General features: G+C 42.7%; 1 protein-coding gene across 2 annotated transcripts in view; it reads left to right on the forward strand.

Annotated features, from left to right (window-relative positions):
- Positions 1 to 21397, forward strand: part of ANTXR2 (ANTXR cell adhesion molecule 2) — a 292455-nt gene that overhangs the window by 181797 nt on the left and 89261 nt on the right. For both annotated transcript variants that reach the window (XM_073543041.1, XM_073543049.1), the window contains one exon: positions 4892 to 4972. In XM_073543041.1, coding sequence (XP_073399142.1) covers positions 4892 to 4972 — 81 coding nt within the window. The remainder of the gene's footprint in view (positions 1 to 4891; positions 4973 to 21397) is intronic.

Consider the following 21397-nt stretch of genomic DNA (forward strand, 5'->3'; position numbering starts at 1 on the left):
CCTTTTGGTCAAAAGGGACACAACAAATCCCACCTTGGCCCGCTTGGATGGGAATCATGAGGCTAGTAGCTCCAGGTGAATTGAGCACTTGTTCACGAATCCCCTGCAAGACTTGTCTGCCGAGAACTTAATGGGCAGTACATAATGAGAAAAAGGTGGGACAGAAGTTGCAACAGTAAGCATAGTGGTGGCTTTGCTGGCTGTTTGTGCTGCCACTGTGGTAGAATCCACATCTGAAGTTGCCCTCTCAATCGTGGACAACCTGCCCTATAGCTGCTGGATGTATCGCTGGAGTCGCTGCTCATCTGTTGTCACTAGCCAGACCCTGGTGCTAGTGTACTGTTAGGGTTGGCGGATTGCACTATATAAAATAAAATATAAAGTGCAATTGCCACCCGGGGTCCACCGTGCAGAGATGTAACCTGCTGCTAGTGAGAATAATGACGGAATGAAACAGCGAGCGTTACCTTAAGCCACACAGTGTGGACAGAACGCAGAATACCAAGCTCAGTTACTTCACTGAGAGGTACTGCCCTAAGGATGGAAAATACTATACCCTGTTAACGTCACAGGGATGTTAACACGTGCATTGAGCTAGCTCTGCAACTAAACTGTGTTAACCGCACACATGAATGAAGCAGATGCTGAGCCGAAATAAATAACTCTTATGACGCTAGGTACAATACCCTGTTGCCTTCATAGAGAAGTAAAACATAAGGGTTGAGCTTGCTCTGTAACTGAACTGTGCTAACCGCACCCAAGAATGAAACAGATGCTAAGCCAAGCAGCTAGTTACCCCAGTGCTGACGCTACTGAACTTGTGCCTGACCGGCACCCTAAGCATGTAGCAGGCTGGAGACTCAGGCTTAGAGCTATGGGTACAAAACCTCATAGGTGTTCTACCTGCCTGCCAATGTGTACAGTCTTTGAGCATAGACAGACACACAAACTTACAGACAGAATGGTAGATTATCCACACACCACACCAAACATAAATTACACTAGTGCACCCGCTGAGAGCCTTTTATACACTAGGCTCCACCCCAAACACTCACACCCAGTCAGTCGAGGCATCGCCCGTGGGCCAATCCGGAGGTACCACATCACCTGAACAGCTAATGTTTGACCACCAATAAGAAGACGCCACATCACGGACATGCTCAGTAAGGTGATTGCTGGACTTAGAGTCTGGAGCATAAGGCTGCACCTGTATATCACTGGTTACATTTGACTTGTCCAGAGAGCCAGCAGTAACCAAACGTATACCAAGAGCCTGGGCAAGACTTTGGGACTGATGTCTATACTGAGTAGCACCTGCAGTGGCCGGACCTGAATGGGAGACCACCGCACTAGATAAATCCTGCACAGTGGGAGAATCCCAAAGGCACCGCTACAGAGCAAGTGGGAAGAGCTGGGCAAAGTGCCAGAATTGGCGCAGCTAATAGATGCGACTTTTTTGAGTGGCTGCAGGCTGATATTTTTAGTCTGAGGGGGGCACAATCCATGGTTGCTTACCAGCCTGAGAATACCATCTCCCAGCTGTTAGGCGCTGGTATTCTCCCACTGCACAGGATAGATACCAAGCCTTGTCTGGTGCAGTGTTCTCCCATTCAGGCTCAGCTGCTGGGATGTCTGCTCAGCACAGACTCTGGACCCAACGCCTTGTCCAAGCTCATGCTGCATGTGTATGTAGTTGCTACTGGCTCTCCAGCTAAGCCTATGGTGACTACTGGTATACAAATGCAGCGTTGTTCTCTGGATCCTAAGTCCAGATTTCACCCTACAGAGCATGTCTATAATGTGGCGCCTTCTCATTGGTGCTCAGAAGTCAGCTGCTCTGGTGATGTAGCAGCTTCAGATTGGTCCACAGGCAAGGTCCACAGGCAAGGTCCTATCTGTCTGGACTTGAGCTTTAGGTATGAAATGCTCTCAGTGGCGAACGCCTGTGCGCTAGTATCATGTGTGCTTGGTATGTTGGTGGCTACTTTACCACCTTGTGTGCACGTGTCCCCCTAATGGCACTGTGAGTGTTAGTTTAGACAGGCAGTGTAGGGTGGGAACTCCCGCTTGAAATTAGCATCTGCACCTGGCGTCCTCAGGTGCGCGTGCTGAGCACACCGTGTGTCAGAACATGTCCAAACACCAGTTTAATCTTTCCTGGGGGGTCAAGTTTTAGGGACCCCAATTAATATTTTTCTATACGCCTGTGCAGTCTAACAGGGTATAGTCCTTTTTGATTTACTTCATAGTACCGCTCTGTTGTGTAACAGAGCTTGTTACTTTGCGCTCTGTGCACACTGAGTGACATTTAACTCAGTGTACTTTAAGCGTTTTCTCACAGCCTTCTCCACTATTGTGATAGCTGTGGTTCTCCAACACTGCACGGTGGACCCCGGGTTGTGAACGCACCTTATTATAATTTTTTTTTTGGTGCGTTCCAACACCAGCTATCTGCATTAGCAAGGCTGGTTGTCAAAAATGGGGGGATCCTACTCATTTTTTGTAATTTTTTATTTAAATAGCTAAAAAATATGGCATGGGGACTCCTTTATTCTTGATGAAGCTGCCAGCTGAGGGTTGCAGCCCCCAGCTGTGAGTTTTGCCTTGCTGGTTATCAAAGATATTGTTAGGCATCGAGTTCCTGTCACTGCACAGCAGGAATCCCGAGCCTTGCATCCGGCAGTCTCCCATTCCTCTTCAGCTGCACAGGAACCTGCTCAGCAGACTCGTCGATCCCGGTGCTCTGCTCAAACCAGCCCGATGGGTTTGTTTGCTGCTGCCACCTCTGGCCCAGCTATAGCAACGCATGCTGGTCAGCAGTGAGCTACTCCAGGGACTAAGTCCTCCTTTCGGTCCACTGAGCATGCCCGTGGGGCGATCTCTCATTGGAGATCGGACGTCTCATGCTCAGATCCTTCTCCAGCTCAGATTGGACCATCAGAAAGGTCCCGGAAGGACGCGGCTATAAAAGGTTTGCATGGCCGCTCGGCCATGCGCTAGTATAGACTGCATTATCAGACTATGAGGAGTGCGTGTCGTATGCATGTATGAATGTCTCTGGTGAATGACTCATTAAGAAACCCCTACCCTTGGTGCGCATGTGTTGTGCAGCCTAGCCTGTTGAGCGCCCAGGCTTAGGTGTAGGTAGGATAGAGTCTGAGACAGGCATCAGTGTCCACGGTGCACGTGCTCGACACTCCATATTCAGCGTCTGTAGTGGCGTCCGCAGGTGCGACGCCACATGCTCAGAAGGTCTAGAGGGACTCTGACCCCGTGTCCTTGGGGCAGAGTTCTGTGACCGCTTTCTGTGCGCTCCGTGGCCGGGCTCTGTGAGCTAAACAGGCACCGGCACTTATGTTCTGCGGTAGCACGGCTCTGCGAGTTAGCAGAGTTCGCTTCTGTTCACACTGGGTGACGTTAACCCATGTGTGACCTTTTGTACACTGCTTTATACTTCCGCCATTACTAAGCAGCAGTTTACCACCCCTGCACGGTGGACCCCAGGCTGCAAACGCACCTTACTATTATTTTATTATTTGGTGCGTTCTGCTAGCAGATATAGGGGAACCCAAGCCATTTTATTTTGTTTAATTATTTATTTACAGCGCAGGAGCCGGCTGATGAATACTCCCATCACCCACTCCTGCTCTCACTGTTATTAGTGGCAGCAGGCGTCGGCTGATGGGAAAACAAAAAGCAAAAAACACAAATAAAAAGTAAAGAATAAACTGCAAATAATGCATAAAGGTAATAATAATAATAAAGGTATTTAGTAAACATAATTTTGAACAAAATAATGTACAAGCCGTCCCGCCACATCACGGCAACCCTTGTAGGACAGTCCTACTCTAGTATTTAAAGCCTTTTCACTTGCCAAGTGGCGTGAATGTGAACAAGGATTGAGGGACTGCCCCACTAGTAAAAGCATAGGCCAGACTGGATGGTTTTCCCAGCTCAGAAAGAGGGCGGTCACACCCCTATTGGACGTGGCGGGATGGCTTGTACATTATTTTGATCTAAATTATGTTTACTAAATACCCTTATTATTATTATTACCTTTATGCATTATTTGCAGTTTATTTTTTACTTTTTATTTGTGTTTTTTTGCTTTTTGTTTCCTCTGGTTAATGGTCATGTGTTAATATGCACTTACATTGTGCATACACATTAATTTATTTTCCCAGTTCAGATTTTAGTTTTTTTGTCGGCTGATGGGAGCAGTTGTCCCATCAGCTGACACCAGTGACCGGAGGTAAACTTTATACTTCCAGTCACAGCTGCATGCTCACACTGTCTTTTGACAGCGTAGGAACCGCAGCTCTCTGACCAGTGGGGATGATTTCACTGCCGATCATAAGAGGTGTTTGCCGCACTGTCATTCACATGACAGTGTGACAAACACTGGATGTTCGGCCCCCCATTCAAGTGAATGGGGTCTCGGTCCGGGTACTGTTCTGGTACCCAAACCTGAACTTTTTGTAACTGTTCGGCCAAACCCGCTGGACCTAAAACATATTTGCAAGTAGGAATGGTCCTTGAACATTCTTTTATAACGTTCTCCAAATTGTATTTGTAGCTACAGGAAATGTTTAAAAATTATTATTGTAGGTTCTTAAGTTAAAAGGTTCATACAATTTTTCTCACTGCACCGTTAACTCAATGTGCTCAACAAATCACATGAATGTAAAACTATTTGGTATAAGTTTAATTATATCATCCTTGCCCATAATTGTGACATAGATAACAATTAGACCACATCTTAAAAATATTAAATGCAATAATTCAGGTAAGTCCTAAGGGTTCACTTACCTTTTATGTAACTGCATATGACTTGTTCATTGCCACAAGGTGCCATTAGAATATATGGTTAAAACTAATTTGTTTCTTTAAGGGTCGGCTTGATGCATTGTGGGCTCTGTTACGTAGACAGTTTGATCGCGTGTCCTTAATGCGTCCTCAACAAGGAGATGAGGTAATTTTTTATATTATGAAACTAAAGTACTTATTTTTTCCCAAAAAATGTGTTGTGCTGTTATCTATATATATAAAGCTGAGTGTATGCGTGTGTGTATCGACAATGATGTCATAATGGTAGCCATGGTGACAATGATGTCATAACAGGTTGCAATGATGACAGTGGTGACTATGATGTCATAATAGGTTGCCATTGTGACGATGTCATAATGGTTGCCATGGTGACGATGATGTCATTATAGGTTGCCATGGTGACGATGATGTCATAACAGGTTACCATGGTGACGATGATGTTAGAATGGTTGCAACCTATTATGACATCATAATCACCATGGCACGGGACTATGGGATAGCGGATATGTATGATGGGTATATGGGCAAGGGACTATGGGATGGAGGATATGTATGATGGGTATATGGGCACGTGACTATGGGATAGAGATAACCATTATAATTTGTTTTAACTAACCACAGTTAGTTACTATGCCCAGGCAATGCATGGCTCTTCAGCTAGTCTCTGTATATACTAGCTGAAGTATACTGCTTGCTGCAGTATACTGTATGGCTGTCATAAGTTGCATGTGAATGCAGACATACAGTACGTAGTACAAAATGCCAAATGACTTTCTGTAAAAACTGTTCTATTAAATTATTTTTTCCCTGTCGAACTAAAACATGCTCTTTGTAGACTTTTCAGACTGTTCTACAAAAGTCAAGTAAGCAGCAGGGTGGTGGTAGCATTCTCAGGGTACCGTAGACTTGAAAGGGAGGCTGTGGGATCTGTCAGGACTTGGCAGAGAAAGGAAGAAAACTAACTGGCAACATTTCAAATACCTTGAGATACTGATAAGTACGGATGGGTATGACTTCGACGTGTCACTCGTTTGATGAGAAAAATAAACTTTCTCTAATAGAAAGTTCTATGCTAACAGTCCTTTTTTCATTATTTATTGAATCATAAAAAGTTGCTACAGTTTTTCTTTATGGTAAGTTTTTCCTTCTTTTGTATACAATGGTGTGAAATGCTGTTAGACTAAATATTTTCATAACAAATATTTATATAGACATGGATGCAAAAAAGGAGACGTCTATTTATTTAATGCACTCATTAATGAACTGTAGTACTATTGGAAGCTTCACTATCGTGTATCAAAGGCTTCACACATCCAGCTCCCCTCCACGTCCATGCGCTCTCCCTCTGCTGTCTACTAGTTTTGAGTGTGGCCCAGTATTTGAGAAGGCCGCACACAGTCAAAGTTAGAAATCAGGAGAAAGGGCTTTGATTGTGGTTACAATTCCTGAGAGTCATAAATTTTTCAGCTGGCAAACCGCAAGGTTATGGAAGCTGATACAGGTGCGAGCTAGCAGGTTGTCTCTGACATCTGTTCAGAGCAGTGGCGTGGGTCTTCACCAGCCTGCAGCGAGGCTGCTGGATTGTCAGCAGATGTAGTTAAGAGTGGCAGAACAGTTTTGGTCTCACACTTGCTGCCTGGGGGGTTTAAACACCAAAGGTAAAGAGGGGGTGGACACAGCTGCACTCCCAAACTTGCCTGAGGCACAAATAAAGAGATCTAATATAGTTTGACTCTGTTGTGGAGAGGAGACTAGGACAGAAAGCCACTTCAGAGGCAACTTAACGCAACAACATCTGCCGCCAAGTTTCCAGGGAGTGACAGGGGACAGCAGGTACAGATCGAAGTCCCAACGTAAACAGCCTCCATTAAGCCATGAACTCTTTTGATGGGTTTCCATCAAACATGCCGGAGTCCGCAGCAGGAGTCGGTATTGTTTTCAAAGCAGTGTTTGTTTTATGCACTAACAAGGTAATTTATAAATGATGCATTATCAGGAACTTTTTCTTATGTAAAAGTGACTGAGATTGAAAAGAGTACGGAAAAGTAAGAAAGTAATTCAATACGCCTGTCTTGATTCAAGTCTCTGCAGAGCCATTCTCCATTTGAGGTCACATTCACCTTCAGGTTATATTACTCCAATGAACTATTCATTGCCTAAATACTCATGCATCAATTGTGATAGATTCCTCAGTTTAAGCACTGTTTTACATTTTCACATTGATCTGCACAAATTGCAAACAGTCAAATGACTTCTTCCTAATAAGAAAAATGCAGAGCTTCATTCTGATACAAACAACCAAGCATGTGTACGACTGGTACAGAAACCATATTGGAACTTTACACACTTTACTTTTGTAGTCAGTACTATATCATATTCCCTTATAGTGGTTCGGAAATAAAATGTTATATTTCCATTATCAGAACGTTCTGGGTCTATTGGTAAATTCACATATCAGTTCAGATAAAATATTGTAATTGTGAAGCAATTTCTCATGTAAAAACCTACATGCACAGTAAATGAAAGCATGGCAGCGCGGTGGCTCAGAGGTTAGCACTGTTGCTTTGTAGCGCTGGGTTCCTGGATTCAAACCCACCAAGGAAGGACAGCATCTGCAAGGAGTTTGTATGTTCTCCCCGTGTTTGCGTGGGTTTCTTCTGAGTTCTCCAGTTTCCGCCCACCCTCCGGATACATACTGATATTGAATTTATGTTGTGAGCTCCAATGGGGACAGCAATGACAATAAGTAAGCATAATAAAAATAAACCTGATCCCGCTGATTTTGGCAGGACTTGCTGACCATGTGATATTTATGAAGTTTTCCCATCTGTCAAGAAAGAGAAGGATTGGATCAGTTTAAGGAACAAGCTCTGGCATTCTCTTATGTAAAGCAAGTGTCAAACATGATATCAATATTTTGTTTTACAAAATGAGACAATACTGGTATTAAGCAATAATCAATATATGTTATGACTTTACTGAATCAAGAGCTTTGAAAAAGGTTTTCATTGATATAAAAAAAGACTTAACAGCAGGAAATGTGATAAAGTAAAAAAAAAAGAACAGTACCCACTTGATAAATGCCCCGATGCACTATTGCTGCTAGTCACGAGATCCTTGCAACTAACCATTGGTCTCAAGGATCTTGTGCCTGACATTCAATCATTACCTTTGAGTTTAGTGATTGTCTGCAGCAATTGAGCTGTTACACAGACTGTCATCATAGCATTTAAGTTAGCAAAGCCTGACAGGGACTACTAGAGTACAGGGGCTTAAGCAATGGGGAGTTAAAGGGTATTTTGTCCGATATTCTGCTAAAAGTCTGCAATCACGCTATGTGACTGCAGACTTCTCAATCCTGACTGCATGTAATTTGCATAGTTAGCACCACATTTCTAGCTTCCCTCATTAAAAGTGAACTGAGAGAAGCCGAGGTCGTTCAGTTGGCTCGTGACCACATGTATGAAAATAACATACTTGTGATCACATGACCTATAGCTCTCACCGGCAATACTGGTGAATCCTGACAACGTGCGTGCCACATGCTGTCAGGGATTCAGAAGTTTGTCACATAGAGTGAATAGACTTTTACCAGAAGAATCAACTATCCCTTTAATACATGAGTATGTATTGAATAATTTTCTTACACATTTTCTACCATGAGGCAATTTTTTTGCTTCTAGTAATATGACTGTTGATAATTTAAAAAGCTATTGATTTTGCAATGTATCAATAAAGATATGTAGCTAATACTGCTGCCAGGGTATAATTTGCACAGCACTCAAAGATATTCTCCTAAATGTAGCGGATGAAAGTGTCTTTTCATGCCAGTCATGCTAAGATCACATCATTAAGGCTTCAATGAGCTAGGATTTTCAGTGCAAATATACCCCAATACTTAATCTAAGATCTACTGTATTTGATCTGGACACTGGTGATTTTTCTGAAAAGTTAGAAAATGCGATTTTCGACCCCACTTAGTATTTTTTAGTTTTTCATTGTACCAAAACATCAGGAATTGTTAGCTTTTCTGCATTCTACATCTAATTGGTATACAGTATTATTTTTAAGAAGATTCTTCTTTGCTTAGCTCAAGCAAGTTTACACCAAGGGGTATATACTTTAGGGTATAGGACCGCATATTTATGTACACTATGAGCCACATTCAACTTTGCATGATAGTTGTCAACTACATTCAACTCAAACATAGAGGGAAGATACAATAAACGTGAAATAACTGAATTGTCAGTATTTACAGATTAATATAATAATGATTTTCACTTTAGGAGAGTTGGAAAAGTGGGAACTGATTGGCAAAAATGTGATGTCACGTAAGTTTTATTTGGCCAAACAGTAGCCGTGCCGCTGGCCATTTTGAATGATTACTTGTGTGTAGTGTTGAGCTTTCCGATACTGCATATATCGGGTATCGGCCGATATTCGCGGTATCGGAATTCCGATACTGAGTTCCGATACTTTTTGCATATCGAATACCGGAATTGGAAGTTCCCATAATGCAATGAGTTTGATTTTATTCAGCCAATGAGGAATCCTAAGAAGTGTGGGCACATTCTGTTATGCATGTTAGGCATGTTAACCAATGGCATGACTGTGATTGGCTGCGAACAGACCACCCAGTTGCTCCTCCCCCAGACACACCCTGAAAAGTGATATATGGAAAGTGAAACTAGTGAGGGAGGAGGAAACGACCAGTTCTCATTTCAATGCCAGAACACACCCTCCCTGGACGTTTATCTTCGAAGCAAGAGATGATATCTTGGAAACCGGCAGACTAGCCACAGAAGGTACATTACTTATTGTCAGCATTCTGCAGCCTAGATATGCACTGAGATTATGTGAAAAGCCTGGACAACCTGTTCTGTTATGTATTTCCGCCAAGTTGGATCGCCCGCCAGGGCTGGTCGGGTACTCGGTACCGGGCCCGTTGGTTTGAATGGGAGATGTCACGGTAGCTGTGACCCGGTCCGTGGCCCTGGGCGTCCATTGTAAAAGGGAAATGTTGAACGTGTGGATGATTAAAGTTTATGAGTGAATGATTCATGACGCCACCTGTGGTGTTCGGTAATGAAGATGTTAAGCCGACGCTGCAGACAGATTCTCTGGGACAGATGGTGTGGTGCAGCTTTGATGTTGTGGCCCTCCACAGGTAGGGCTGTAGTCCCAGGGCAGTGTAGATGGAGAGGTAGTAAAGAGACGTAGATGGTGCAGTGCCAGGCACAGAGATGTAGCAGTGCTGAGTGTGTTGGCGCAGGAATAACTGGAGGACACCAGGGCATGTAGTTCCAAAGCTTTACTCACAGTCTGTTGTGCATACAGATGCCCGCATCCGTGCCGTGTCCTCCGGGTCAGGGGCTCAGTCAACCTCCAAGCTAGATGAAGCACCCCGTTCCAACACTCCACCAACATGTGCCTTTTCTGAACGTCTCCCTCTATTGCTACACAACCCCTTTAACATAGTCAATATCTTTGTAGCTCCGAACGTCTTTAAAAAAAATTAATTCCTGCTATTCCATTTGATTGGGCTAAACCTCTATGCCCTTAATGTCTCCTCCACCTCCCCCAATACTGTCTACATTATTCTTAGTTGTTATCCTTAATGTAGAATTAACCTACAAGGAAAGTAAGGGTTTATTTTCATTCCGATATTTAATAATAATAATAATAAATTTTATTTTTATAGCGCCGACATATTCCGCAGCACTTTACATTTCAGAGGGGATTTGTACAGACAATAGACATTACAGCATAACAATAATCACATACAGTAGATTATAACAAATACCAAGAGGAGTGAGGGCCCTGCTCGCAAGCTTACAGTCTATGAGGAAAGAGGTAGACACGAAAGGTGGGTGGTAACAGTTGCCCTGATTGTATGGACCAGCCATAATGTTAAGTGTGTAACAGTACAGACACAGAGGGCTAATGGATGCATAAAGCATGTGGGAACATGATGCTGGGAACCTGGTTATGGTAAAACTTTTGGCTCTGCCACACAGGGATAGGTTAGGTTAATGTGTTGAGGCGATAGGCCAGTCTGAATAAATGCGTTTTCAGGACACGCTTAAAATTGTGGGGATTGGGGACTAATCGTATTGACCTGGGAAGTGCATTCCAAAGAATTGGCGCGGCACGTGTAAAGTCTTGGAGACGGGAGTGGGAGGTTCTGACTATTGAGGATACCAACCTCAGGTCATCAGCAGAACGGAGGGCGCGGGTAGGGTGGTATACTGAAACAAGGGAGGAGATGTAGGGTGGTGCTGAGCCATGGAGGGCTTTGTGGGTGAGGGTAATAAGTTTATACTGAATTCTGGAGTGGATAGGTAGCCAGTGTAATGACTGGCACAAGGTAGAGGCATCGGTGTAACGATTGGTGAGGAATATGATCCTGGCTGCAGCATTCAAGACAGATTGGAGAGGGGAGAGTTTTGTAAGAGGGAGACCGATTAGAAGAGAGTTACAATAGTCGAGACGAGAATGAATAAGAGAAACAGTAAGAGTTTTTGCAGAGTCAAAAGTAAGAAAAGGTCGAATTCTAGAAATGTTTTTGAGGTGCAGATGACAAGAGCGAGCCAGTGATCGAATGTGGGGGGCAAAGGAAAGCTCGGAATCAAGTATGACCCCAAGACAGCGGGCATGTTGCTGGGGAGTAATAGTGGAACCACAGACGGAAATGGCAATGTCGGGTGTAGGTACATTAGTAGCGGGAGGAAACACAAGGAGTTCAGTCTTTGACAGGTTCAGTTTCAGATATAGTGAGGACATGATATTAGACACAGCGTTTAGACAATCGCCAGTGTTTTCTAGAAAGGCTGGCGTGATGTCAGGAGAAGAAGCGTATAATTGGGTGTCATCAGCATAGAGATGGTACTGGAAACCAAATCTACTGATTGTTTGACCAATAGGGGCAGTGTACAAGGAGAAGAGGAGGGGGCCTAGAACCGATCCTTGAGGAACCCCAACAGTAAGGGGAAGGTGAGAGGAGGAGGAACCGGCAAAAGAAACAGTAAAGGAGCGGTCGGAGAGATAGGAGGAGAACCAGGAGAGAACGGTGTCCTTGAGGCCAATGGAATGGAGCATAGTGAGGAGGAGCTGATGATCCACAGTGTCGAATGCTGCAGAGAGATCCAAGAGAATTAGCATGGAGTAATGACCATTTAATTTAGCTGTTAGCAGATCATTAGAGACTTTAGTGAGGGCAGTTTCAGTGGAGTGTAAAGAGCGGAAACCGGATTGGAGAGGGTCGAGAACAGAGTTTTCTGAGAGATAGCGGATAAGACGGGAGTGGACCAGGCGTTCCAGGAGTTTAGAGATGAAGGGAAGATTAGAGACAGGTCTATAGTTAGCGGCACAGTTTTGGTCGAGGGATGGTTTTTTAAGTAGTGGATGTATGATGGCATGCTTAAATGAGGAGGGAAAAATACCAGAAGAGAGAGAGAGGTTAAATATTTTAGTTAAGTGAGGGGTGACAGCAGGGGAAAGGGACTGGAGGAGATGTGACGGAAATGGGTCACTGGTGCAAGTAGTTGAGTGAGAAGATGCAAGGAGCCTGCTTACTATATTTGTATATTTGTATATATTTGTATATTTGGGATATTTGTGTCCCATTGACTTGCAATGGTTTCCGGTATCGGAATCGGCGATATCCGATATTTTTGGGGTATCGATCCAATCCGATCTGATATTTCCCGATATCGGAAGGTATCGCTAAACACTACTTGTGTGTAAATTATAATCAACCAAAATGGTCAAAGTGGACTACTTAGGCCAGCTTATATCTCGTGTATGGCAGCTTAACACCAGTTGTAAAAGATTTGATCAATAAAGGCAACTCATCTTCAATCAACTTTTCCATTTGATTGAAAGAGAGATTCATATGTATCTTTTTAAGATATTGCCATTAGTTTATATAGGGGACAATACATAGTGTTAGTACTCTCTAGCATTTCAGGATATTGAAGGGGTGGTCTGATACCTATAAAGCCCATTCTGTCTTTAAACGTCAACCACTTCTGTAATTTGCTTTATTATACTACCTTTCTTTCTATCCTGCTAATCTCTCTATATATTTTATTTCTTTACTTTCTGTGACATTTTGAGTGGATTCTCAAAAGGGACAGCACAGGAGGATGGCCCTGCAGTCACAGGGAAAGGGATGGCGTTTATAGAAGCAGGGACTGTGATGGTGATCTATTTATCACCCCTTGAAAAAGGGACATCATCAGGGGTTGGCAGTAGCAAAGATGTAAGTTTCCGCAGCTTGGCCCCTTGGTGGCATCCTGTTTCAGGGAAGGGGGTGATAGAAGCTGCGGGGGAATTGACTGCAGGACCATCCTACTGTGATGTCCTGTTTGAGACTCCTGTCAAATGAAACGTCAGAGTAAGTAAAGAAAAAAATATATATACAGATTAGTTGTATCGCTAGAATGGTAGAGAATTTTATAATTAAGTAAATACCAAAAATGGGAACGGCTTAAAGATAGATATTTATAAACAGCATTGTCAGGTTTGGACAACCCCTTTAAGGTAATAAAATATTGAAAGGGTACAATCATACTATGCAAGGAAGTGAATATCTAAGATAAATGAATGTCCATTACTCAGTGATAACAGCTTTTCTTTGTGACATGGTTCTCATGACTGCCATACTGCTTATTAGTCTTTTTAGGACATGCTGGTAAACCCCAAGTAATGGCAAGTTGGACATGACAGTTTATCTCAGTGCCTCCTCCAAGAGAGACATGACAGCTTTAAATGCCTCTTGTGCCAAGATGTATGGACTAGTTCTACAGCTCTTAACCAGATTAGTCCCTTTTCCATTAATGGCTTGAAAGTAGGGCAGATGTCTGAGCGGCTGGTTGTAAATTTGATAATGTCTGCTGTGTTAATCTGGAGGCTTTGCTGATGGAGAAGGCTGTAGATAACAGGATTAAGGTTTCATGACCCTGGTTTTCATGGCACAGGAGAGAGGACTCAGGAGGGTGGGGACCAACTTCTGTTGTTAATCTTAATTGATTGTCAAGAGATTTTAATCTATCTATATTAATTAAGTGATAGGCACACATACCCACTTGATGCCCATGACACAAAATAAAATTAATCTTGTATTTTTTTCTTACTGCTGCTTGTAACTACAGATGTAAATATAACATTGATCTTTTAGTTCAGCTTTATTTTGTTGAAAAATGAATGAAGATTTCCTCAGAGTTGAGCAAAAAAATCTGATTAAACTTAAATTAATTACCATGTTATATTAACAATTCCTTCATTCCAACTAATGACTTGGAGTCAGCTTAGCATATGTTTGGAATCAGTGGCATCCATGGGGATTATGCTTTAATACACTCAGTCATTGTGTTCAGTTCATAAATAATAGGTAAATTATTTGTTGTTAACTCACAGCAGTGTTAAAAGTAATTAATTTCTGTAGTTTTGTAGAAAAAATTGAATACTTTTTTTTCAATGATTTTGAGTTGCTATAAATATTTTACTCTTTAGCCATTAAATATCTTTTAACTTTATATATTACAAAAGTATTGTAAAAAGCAAGATACTGAAAAAGGAAACCAATTTGTTTTTAAAATCTAAGTGGTGACTATTGACACATATTTTTACAATATAAAATTAGAAAAATTAAATATGTATGCGTGAATTACAGTAAGTGTATGAGAGGCATTGGCAATCTGTATGCCAAGATATTTTCAATTCAAGATTTGTTGGAAATACGGTACCTTTGGTGGAGGAACACCAATCTAGAGTAATGAAAATAAAAACTAAGAATCCCAAAAAAGGGAAACTACCGATACTTACAGGCTCAGTTCAATTGACCTCCCTTTTGACCATATGTTTTCAGGCTGCTCTTGTGAAGCTGTGAATTTAAGCAAAATTTAGCACTTGAGCAAAGGGGAGTCTTCACTAGATGTCTGCTAAGATATTTTGAATTATAAGGTTTCTCAAAATTAAGGAAGCACCGATATGAAGTGAAAATGGTTTTGCAGACAATGATCCAATTTAGGATACAAGTTAAAGGGTAAGAGGGAAACCTGTTAATCCATGTCACCCATGTAAGCAACAAGGTAGCCAATTAGAATACCATAATTTTGGATTCAAATTCAGTCTTTTCAAATGGGAAGATAAGTGTGTGCCATATAAAACTGGGTAAGAATTTCACCAGAAGTACAACATGGTGCTTCATGTTAACTGTGTTGGTTCCCATGATAAAACAGTGATTTTTCTTCAGTACAGATGTATTAAGATCATCATAATTTCTGACGAACGAAACACGTCTTTTTAGACTATTTTAAACCAATGCCACCTACACAGGTCTCCTAATAGGCATAGTGGAGTTTCCAATCTTTTCCTTTCCAAAGAAATAAACAGAGAAAATGTGGGTTTATCTAAAGTTGCTGTGTCACTAATTCTGAAGATTCTGTCAAAAACTATGGGTCATCCTTGGTCAGGTGTTGAGCATCAGAATTATGTAGAATGCTATTTATTTTTGGAAAAAAATGCTGTACCACACGACTAACCCTACTTTTCAGTTGACAAGTGCTATTATGGGCTATTGCCAAATGAATCCAGATTAGCAGTTGCTGATGATACATGTGAGGCAGTTTTTAGCTGTCAAGCATTTAGTTTAATGGAAATAGAATTTGGCAGCTGCACTGTATGCAAAGCTAGGCCTGTGTTGGATGGCATTGGTTAAAATCTTCTGCAATATCATGTATGCTTCGCTTGTCAGAAAGGAGGATGATCTGAACTTTTCTAGTTCGGATAATGCTATTCTTCACATGACCTGTACAGAAACAAAAAGAAGCAAAATCAAAATGATGTCATGAAAATTAATAGTTACATTAAAATGAAACTCATCAATGTTTTTCTTGTCTCCATGATACTGACATGGCCTAACATGTTTTCCACTTTCCGCACAGCTTGTGCTCAAAATTGAACCACTTCCTGATGAACCATTTTCATTTTATATGGATGTTTTCTTACTTTTTAAATACCCTATATAGTAGTATACTAAGCATTTTAAAGAATGGTATTTTTATTATAATTATGTATTCACTGAATGCACTGAAGTCTTTCTGTAAAGAATTGGAAGCAGTAAAGCGCAGAATTGTCAATAATATACAGCAAGACCAATATACTGATGTAGCAATTCTGACACTAACTTAAAGAGTAACCGTCCTTTAAATCTTTATTTCACAAATCAATAGTACACATGAACATAAGCAACTTAATAATAAATCTTACCAAAAAATTTGTTTTTTTCTTCTCCTGAACTGATCATTAATTTTCAAAATTCTCATTTATCATATTTTTAGGACTATAAGATGCACCAGACCGTAAGGCGTATTTAGGTTTTAGAGGAGGAAATTAGGGGAAAAAAAGTAAGCAAAAAATGTGGTCAATTCTGTACTTAATATCCCGTATTCTGGTATACATAGTCCCCTCATCCCCATCCTGATATACATGGCCCCCCTCATCCCGATCCTGGTATGTATGGCACACCTCATTCCTACCCTGGTATGCATGCCTCCTCATCCCTAGCCTGGTATTCATGTCCCCCTTATCTATAGCCTGGTAGGCATGGCCCCCTCATCCCTATCCTGGTAGTATTAGTCCCCCTCATCCCTATCCTGGTAGGAATCGACCCCCTCATCCCTATCCTCGTAGGAATGATCACTCCCAGCCCTCTTCTGGTATGCAGTGCCCCCTCTCATCCTAGTATGCATGGCCCCATCCATAACTTGGTATGATTAACCCCCATCCCGATCCTGGTATGCATGGCCCCATCCTTATCCTGGTACAATTGGCCCCACCCCCTTCCTGGTATGCATGGCCCCATCAGAAAACATTTAAAAAAAAATTACACTTACCTTCCCGGCACTCCCTCACAGTGTCTTGTTCCGATGCCAGCAGCTTCTTTATGCTTGTAAGCAGCGCAATGCAGGGACATCATGCACTGCTTGCAAGCTGAAGGGCAGCTTCCGGAATACTCACTGCTCTGCACGCTGGGCCTGTGTTCGCAGAGAGCAGTGAGTATTCATTACTCTTTAATAGCGAGCAGAGTGTCAGCCAGAGCCTTCCTGCAGCTGCCAGTGGTCATGTGTACAGCTACTTAAGAGAAATGAATATTCACCGCATTCCACTCCCTTGGGCATGGAATGCAGTGAATATTCATTCCCTTTAGTAGCGGCACACATGATTGCCGGCAGCTGCAGGAAGGTTCCGGCTGACACTCTGCTCACTATTAAAGAGCAATGAATACTCACTGCTCTCTGCGTGCACAGTCAAGCATAACAACTACTGGCATCAGAACAAGATGTTGCAAGGGAGCGCCGGGAAGGTAAGTGTAATGTTTTATTTTTTTAATGTTTTCTGATGGGGCCATGCATACCAGGATGGGGGTAGGGGCCAATTATACCAAGATAAGGAAAGGGCCATGCTTACCAGAACGGTGATGGAAGCCAATCATACCATGATGCTATTAAAGAGAAATTAATATTCATTGCCCTCCACGCCCATGAGCGTAGAATGCTGTGAATATTAATTTCTCTTTAGCAGTGGGCACAGGAGTTAGCCGCAGCAGCCGGCTCCTACCTCTGTGATACGCTGTTCCGCTGATGCTCTCCCCCACCTCTTATCCAGAGCTAGATGTGCCCGCCATATTCCTGCACATTTTTGGAGGAAAAGGGTATGTCTTATAGTCTGAAAAATACGGTGTGTGGTAAAAGCTGTATTCAGTGAATGCAGGTTTTGTCATTACTGAGATAAGAGATGGCAGTTGCTTTAAAGATTATACAGTACGTAGAATTTTATGAGAATCAACTGCCATCTCTTATCTCAGCAATGGGAAAATCTGTCAGATTTTATCCATGAATTGAGAATTTTGAAAATGAATTAGTTAGATTTCTCTAATAAGGTAAATTATTTTTTTTTATTTTCTCCCGCACTATTGATTAATTAAAATAAAAATAAAATGAATGCTCAACAAACAGATCACCATACAGAAAATGAACGCTGACACAAAAGCCATTGTATGATTAGGTGTTGATTTTCACTTTTCTGCGTTGTGATGTCTTTCTGCATTTGCTGTATTTTTTATCTTTTAAGGAATGCTACATTTGTAGTAACATTTATATTAGTGCATAAGCAGGGATCAGCAACCTGTGGCACTCCAACTGTTGTGAATCTACAACTCCCTGCACTTGTCACAGCATGCTGAGCGTTACAGTGCTGCAATTTGCTGAACCCTGGCATAGGGTATAGCTCATCCATTCAAGTAATTCTGTAAAGAAAGTACAACTGTAATGAACAAAAATGATGATAGAAATTGAACAGTTTCATAATAATATTTATATTAGTGCATAGGGTATACTTCAGCAGCATAAAACATTTAATAGCCACTAATGGATTTTGATTAAGTGACTTCAGCTTTTCTCTGCAGATCGACAGAGATCATATGTGCTTGATGAAATCACTGGAGCATTTTATTAGCCAGTTTGGCAGCTGAGTTTTGGGCTGAATATCAATATTAGAACTTTCAGAATGAAAACATCCTTGTGTTACTTGGAGTACATGTGTGTTTTATGGTTACGTCTCATGCATTAATGAGATATAATTTTCAGGCACTGTCCTAATGTCAGGCACTTTTCAGAAACTTGACAAGATCTTAAAATATACCAAATTTATCACAATGGCTCATGCAGCTTCATAAATAAGAGACATGGTTATACACTTATCTGATTTTTTTGCCATCTCTTTGTTTTCTTGTTCTCTAGAACTAATTTGCACCAAATTTTTTGGCACAATTTTGGTGTGCAATGTGCATTTTAAGCCATATGCATATTTCCATCTTCCATCTTCTTTTTTGACCCTTTTCAGTGTGATAAGGTACACTTGGATCCAGGGCTGGCATCAGCACCCGGCATACCCAGGCAAGTGCCTGAGCATGCAGGGGGGCCCACTTGCTGTAGGGGACTCTGGCATGTTATGGGGACTTGGTGCCAGTGCTGACGCCCGCGAGTGGACACTTGCAATACTTACCTCTCCTAACACCACCGGTGCGGCATCTTCCGCGTCTCCTAACCGTGCCATTCAGGTCATAGGGTGCGATGACATCATGTCTGCGTGCCCTCTGCCTGAATAGGCACAGTGCAGAGAGCCAGTGGAATGGGGAGAGTCTGGAGCATAGCATGGGCCAGCAACGAGAAGTGAGTATTTTTTTTATGTTTGGAGCATTATATGGGGCCATTATATACTGGAGCATCATATATGGGACCCCTTATACCATGGAGCATCATATATGGGGCCCATTATACCTTGGATCATCATATATGGGACCCATTATACACTGGAGCATTATATATGGGGCCCATTATACCCTGGAGCATTATATATGGGTCCCATCATACACTAGTGCATCATATATGGGGCCCATTATACACTGGAGCATCATATATGGGTCCTATTGTACTCTGGAACATCATATATGGGGCTTATTATATATGCAGTATTATATGGGCCCATCATACACTGGAGCATCATATATGGGGCCCATTATATATGGAGCATTATATGGATCCATCATACACTAGAACAATATATGGAGCTCATTATACTGTATGGAGCAATATATGGGGCCTCTTACATACTGTTTGGAGCAATATATGGGGCTCAATCTGTATGGAGCAATATAAGTGGCTCATTATATTGTATAGAACATTATTTGAACTCATTATACCGTATGGATCATTATATGTGGCTCATTATACTGTATGGAGCATTATATGGGGTCCATTATTCTATCTGGAGCAATATATTGGGCTCATTATTATGTATGGAGCACTATCTGGTACCCATAATTCTGTATGGCATAATATATGGGGCTCACTATACTGTATGGAGCAAAATATGGTTGTTAGTGTTTGCGGATCGCACCGAATATAACTTAAGATAAGGTGCGATCGCAACCCGAGGTCCACCGTGCAATGATGAGGAAAGAGCAAAGAAACAATGGCGAAGCGAAGCTACAAACTAGCACCATAAGTGTGGCACCCCAGAGTCCGGTTGCCACGGTGACACTACCTCCCTCTAAGGGGTGATGTCATGCCTGGAGGCAGGGGGGTCCCCATGCCAGGTAACAGTGTACATGTCAATTCCTGCTGCAGGCCAGAAAGGGTAGCTTCTTTATAAATTCTGGCCAGCAGGTGGGGTTAGTGAGTCAGTAAGAAGTCAGCTGAGAGTAAACAAGGGAGTTGTCATGGAAACAGGAGCAGTTGGAGCTCAAGACAGGACAGTTGGAGTTGGTCTGTGGAGAGGGAAGGGACAGGAGCAGAGACAAGGGCTCTGGGGAACAAATTGCATATAGCTGACCCCAGAGCGAAGCGCTGATAAAAAGGGATGCCAGAGTCCTTGGCTGGGCAAGAGCTGTACACCCTGACAGCCGAATCTGGAGTGCAGGGGACTACAAGTTCCTTGACCACACTGAACACCTGAAGCAGATCAAGAGCCCAGAGGTGACAGTGAACAGGTCAGTGCCAGTGATATAGGCTCACGCTGTCTGCTATACAGTTTAGCAGTAATCACACAGGAGAGGGCCGCAGCTTAGGTACAAGCAGCAGTGACCCGAAAACAGAGAGCAGCAGGAAGGTCCCCAACCCCACCTGGCAGGGTGGATCCCCTGAATGCCTCCAGGCAAGCTGGACTCCATCTGTCATCTGTAATGTGGTACCCCAGATTGCAACTACTTCTAAGTAAAAAGTAAAGAAAACTGCACCTCTCTGTGTCCTTCACTTATTCTCTGCACCCCAACGTTCACCACCATCTGAACAATCAAATATATTTGCCCTGGGGCCCTGCTCTACCCGTGGAAAGCTGAACCATCTTTGCTGCATCACCATCAGCACCAGTGGACCAAAACCGCAGCATCGGCCACCCATTGCCGAACTCCACGGGTGGCATCACAATTAAACACCACATAACTTTCCTCTATTTTTACTGTATGCTCAAGGCCACGGACCGGGTCACTGCCACCGTGACATCCCCTTTAAAGAACCTGACCGGCCCGGTACCGAGTAACCTAAGACACTGTGGGGCGCTCCATAAGCACACCGAGTTAAAGGTCACTCAGTGTGAACAGCTTGCAAAGAACCTGACTCTGTTACTTCATAGAGCAGAAGCAAAACTGAAAGCACTCTAAGCTGTGCCCTGTTTGACATCACAGGTGCACAGTAGTAAGGATGCTAGTTGGGGTCCCTATAACTCACCCCCCACTATGTTGGTGATTGAGCCTGCCCTGTTTGTGTAACTTGCACATGCGACTGAATCGCCCGGAGCAGGTGCTAAGCTCAAGCGGGAGTTCCCACCCTACACTACCTGACTCAGAAAACTCTAGCAGGGCCAGTAGTAGCACTCATGCATACAACTCCTGTCTGGAGGAGCTGGAATATGCTTGGCACAAAGCCAGCCCTAACGCGTGCACACAGAGTGGTAACGAGTACCGCATGCACACAGACATCACATGAAAATAATCATAGCGCACCGA

The sequence above is a fragment of the Dendrobates tinctorius genome, unplaced genomic scaffold (genome assembly GCF_039654945.1).
Source record: "Dendrobates tinctorius isolate UK_male_01 unplaced genomic scaffold, ASM3965494v1 ptg000011l, whole genome shotgun sequence".
In the NCBI taxonomy this organism is placed as follows: domain Eukaryota; kingdom Metazoa; phylum Chordata; class Amphibia; order Anura; family Dendrobatidae; genus Dendrobates; species Dendrobates tinctorius.